The 4,351-nt window shown below is 54.9% G+C and overlaps 1 protein-coding gene across 1 annotated transcript; it reads right to left on the bottom strand.

The window, feature by feature from the left end:
- Window positions 1-126: 126 nt before the first annotated feature.
- Window positions 127-2,526, bottom strand: LOC138366413 (dentin sialophosphoprotein-like). Its single transcript, XM_069327458.1, has one exon. The coding sequence runs from the start codon at window positions 2,524-2,526 to the stop codon at window positions 127-129; it is 2,400 nt and encodes a 799-aa protein (XP_069183559.1).
- Between the last annotated feature and the right edge of the window lie 1,825 nt (window positions 2,527-4,351).

Below are 4,351 nucleotides of genomic sequence, written 5' to 3'. Positions count from 1 at the left end.
CTACTGCCTCTGTTGCTACTGCCTCTGCTGCTACTGTCTCTGTTGCTACTGCCTCTGTTGCTACTGCCTCTGTTGCTACTGACTGCTAGTAGCAGACAGTAGCAACTAGTAGCAGACTAGTAGCAACTACTCTGCTAGTAGCAGCAGAGTTCCTACTCCCTCTGCTGCTACTGCCTCTGTTGCTACTGCCTCTGTTGCTACTGTCTCTGTTGCTACTGCCTCTGTTGCTACTGCCTCTGTTGCTACTGCCTCTGTTGCTACTGCCTCTGTTGCTACTCTGCTGCTACTGCCTCTGCTGCTTCTGCCTCTGCTGGTACTGCCTCTGTTGCTGCTGCCTCTGCTAGTACTGCCTCTGTTGCTACTGCCTCTGTTGCTACTGCCTCTGTTGCTACTGCCTCTGCTGCTACTGCCTCTGTTGCTACAGCCTCTACTGCTACTGCCTCTGTTGCTACTGCCTCTGTTGCTACTGCCTCTACTGCTACTGTCTCTGTTGCTACTGCCTCTGTTCCTATTGCCTCTGTTGCTACTGCCTCTACTGCTACTGCCTCTACTGCTACTGCCTCTGTTGCTACTGCCTCTACTGCTACTGTCTCTGTTGCTACTGCCTCTGTTGCTACTGCCTCTGTTGCTACTGCCTCTGCTGCTACTGCCTCTGTTGCTACTGCCTCTGTTGCTACTGTCTCTGTTGCTACTGCCTCTGTTGCTACTGCCTCTGTTGCTACTGCCTCTGTTGCTACTGCCTCTGTTGCTACTCCCTCTGCTGCTACTGCCTCTGCTGCTACTGCCTCTGCTGGTAGTGCCTCTGTTGCTGCTGCCTCTGCTGGTACTGCCTCTGTTGCTACTGCCTCTGTTGCTACTGCCTCTGCTGCTACTGCCTCTGCTGGTAATGCCTCTGTTGCTACTGCCTCTGCTGCTATTGCCTCTAATGCTACTGCCTCTGTTGCTACTGCCTCTGTTGCTACTGCCTCTACTGCTACTGTCTCTGTTGCTACTGCCTCTGTTGCTACTGCCTCTGTTGCTACTGCCTCTACTGCTACTGCCTCTGTTGCTACTGCATCTGTTGCTACTGCCTCTACTGCTACTGTCTCTGTTGCTACTGCCTCTGTTGCTACTGCCTCTGTTGCTACTGCCTCTGTTGCTACTGCCTCTAATGCTACTGCCTCTGTTGCTACTGCCTCTGTTGCTTCTGCCTCTGCTGTGACTGCCTCTGTTGCTACTGCCTCTGCTGCTACTGCCTCTGTTGCTGCTGCCTCTGTTGCTACTGCCTCTGCTGCTACTGCCTCTACTGCTACTGCCTCTGTTGCTACTGCCTCTGTTGCTACTGTCTCTGTTGCTACTGCCTCTGTTGCTACTGCCTCTGTTGCTACTGCCTCTGTTGCTACTGCCTCTGTTGCTACTCCCTCTGCTGCTACTGCTTCTGCTGCTACTGCCTCTGCTGGTACTGCCTCTGTTGCTACTGCCTCTGTTGCTACTGCCTCTGCTGCTACTGCCTCTAATGCTACTGCCTCTGTTGCTACTGCCTCTGTTGCTACTGCCTCTACTGCTACTGTCTCTTTTGCTACTGCCTCTGTTGCTACTGCCTCTGTTGCTACTACCTCTACTGCTACTGCCTCTGTTGCTACTGCCTCTGTTGCTACTGCCTCTACTGCTACTGTCTCTGTTGCTACTGCCTCTGTTGCTACTGCCTCTGTTGCTACTGCCTCTGTTGCTACTGCCTCTAATGCTACTGCCTCTGTTGCTACTGCCTCTGTTGCTTCTGCCTCTGCTGTTACTGCCTCTGCTGCTACTGCCTCTGCTGCTACTGTCTCTGTTGCTGCTGCCTCTGTTGCTACTGCCTCTGCTGCTACTGCCTCTACTGCTACTGCCTCTGTTGCTACTGCCTCTTTTGCTACTGTCTCTGCTGCTACTGCCTCTGTTGCTACTGCCTCTGCTGCTACTGCCTCTGTTACTACTGCCTCTATTGCTACTGCGTCTGTTGCTACTGCCTCTGTTGCTACTGCCTCTGTTGCTACTGCCTCTGTTGCTACTGCCTCTGTTGCTACTGCCTCTGCTGCGACTGCCTCTGCTGCTACTGCCTCTGTTGCTACTGCCTCTGCTGCTACTGCCTCTGCTGCTACTGCCTCTGTTGCTACTGCCTCTGCTGCTACTGCCTCTGTTGCTACTGCCTCTGCTGGTACTGCCTCTGCTGCTACTGCCTCTGCTGCTACTGCCTCTGTTGCTACTGCCTGTGTTGCTACTGCCTGTGTTGCTACTGCCTCTGCTGCTACTGCCTTTGCTGCTACTGCCTCTGTTGCTACTGCCTCTGCTGCTACTGCCTCTGTTGCTACTGCCTCTGCTGCTACTGCCTCTGTTGCTACTGCGTCTGCTGCTACTGCCTCTGCTGGTACTGCCTCTGTTGCTACTGCCTCTGCTGCTACTGCCTCTGCTGCTACTGCCTCTGTTGCTACCACACGTAGCCTCTCTACCACACCCTCCCTCATACCTCACACCTACCCTTCCTGCAACACCGTCCCTCAAGAGCAACATGAGCAACAAGAGCTGCCACAGGAAGCAGCCAGAGTCCTGTTGCATCAAGACTGTTCTCAGCAAGCAAGAAGCTCTCACACACTTCTTCAATATTATTTGGCTTTTCTCGCTCTCATAATCACGCCCATTGGTGCTCAAAATGGGTTTGTTAACAATGTGGTAGTTAACTTTTGGGGGGGGGGGGCAGTGACTTCATCCGGATAAGCCAATCACAGAGAGCCGTTCACATGTGTGGGATCTGGGAGGGAGGGATTTATTAAGGGGAAAGCACCAAGCCATTACGGCTATACAGCACTGGGAAAAGGTCAGTATATAAGGATTTGGGATGGGACGGGGGGAAGGAATGGTAGCCAACAACTTGTGGACGGTCGGGGGATTGAACGCCGACCTACTTGAAAAGAGACCGTCGCTCTATCGTCCAGCCCAAGTGGTTGGACCCGGGAGTGGAAACTCTTTCTTCATCAGCATTCGAACCAGGTGACGCGTTTTTGAAGTCGATATTCAACCTGGCAAGCCATACGTGCCAATCAGCGACCGACCCGAAACGTGCATTTATCAATTTGAATGCACTAAGTATACTGTGTATGACTTGTCTGGTCAGGTTGCGCCCTGGAAGACGTGGAGTTTAGACGTATTGCTTACCCACCCTGGTCGTTGGGGATGTTTGCCGCTTTGGTCGCCAGGTGGTGTGGGCGTCTCTGCCCTCCCTGCTGTTGCTGCCTGGCTACGTGTTGACGTGACGAGCTTGCGATGGGAGGCCATCTTTCCCCTGTTGTGAGAGTGAACTCCGTGGGCCTGGAGTTCACTGGCCGTGCTGGTTACCTGGAAGTCGATATTGTTATGTGTGACATGCTCCGTGTCCCGGTGACTGCCCTCTACGGTGTTGAGCTTGTAACTGCTCACCGGGTTATTCTTAAGTTCGAGGGAGAGGTGACTTCCTCCGACGTTACGAGGGGCGTTCGTTGCCGATGCCGGGTGGTGCTGGCTCTGTGTCTATTTCGGACCGTAGTGGTGCCCTGATATATGTCAGTGTGCATGGGGCGCCCCTGGAGTTTCCAGAAGACCTACTCAGACGTTACTTCCAGAGGTTTGGAGCTGTCGTCAGTGTACAGATGAACACGCTCTCCTCAGGGAGGTATGCGGGTATGCGGACGAACATTCGTATCCTGGGGATGCGCATGCGGTCGGATATACCATCTTCTGACCGGCTTATGGGGTACTACGTCAGGGTGTACTATGCCCGGCAACCCCGTACGTGTTTCCGGTGTGACCTGTTGGGGCATCAGGCTGCCGGGTGCACTGGGGCTCCGGTTGCTCCCTTCAACTTGTTCCAGGAAGAGGATTTCCAGCCGCTCCCTCTGTAGGAGGACTCCGGGGGTGAGGAGGTGAGCGTCCAGTTAGCTGATGCGGCTCCTCCTGCGTCGCCCGACATTCTTTCGGTTGTTGCGGAACCTCCTCCGGGAGGTGTCGTGCCGTCGAATGATCTTCCTGCTCCTGTCGCTGTCCCCGCTGCTCCTGTGGACCTTCTGGGCGATCTCTGTGCGTCGTCGGCGCCCTCCACTTCCTCGTCTCCTGCTACTGCGCCTGGCCTTGCGCCCTTGCCTTGTGTTCCGACTGTGCTGGATGATAGGGTGGCAGCGACGCCTCCTGCTGTATGCGGTCCGGTTCCCCCTGTGGTGGAAGCTGCTGCCGTCTTGCGTCGTGCGTTAGTCTGCCTGGCTTGTGGGGCCTGTGTTTCTGGGTCCGCTTCCGGCTCTGATGATGTACGGCCGGAGCCCAAACGTTCCCGACGTTCGTCTTCTGCCTGGGCGGATGTGGGTGACTT

Source organism: Procambarus clarkii, chromosome 19, assembly GCF_040958095.1.
Source record: "Procambarus clarkii isolate CNS0578487 chromosome 19, FALCON_Pclarkii_2.0, whole genome shotgun sequence".
NCBI classification, from domain to species: Eukaryota; Metazoa; Arthropoda; class Malacostraca; order Decapoda; family Cambaridae; genus Procambarus; species Procambarus clarkii.
This window is presented reverse-complemented; position numbering and strand designations above follow the sequence as displayed.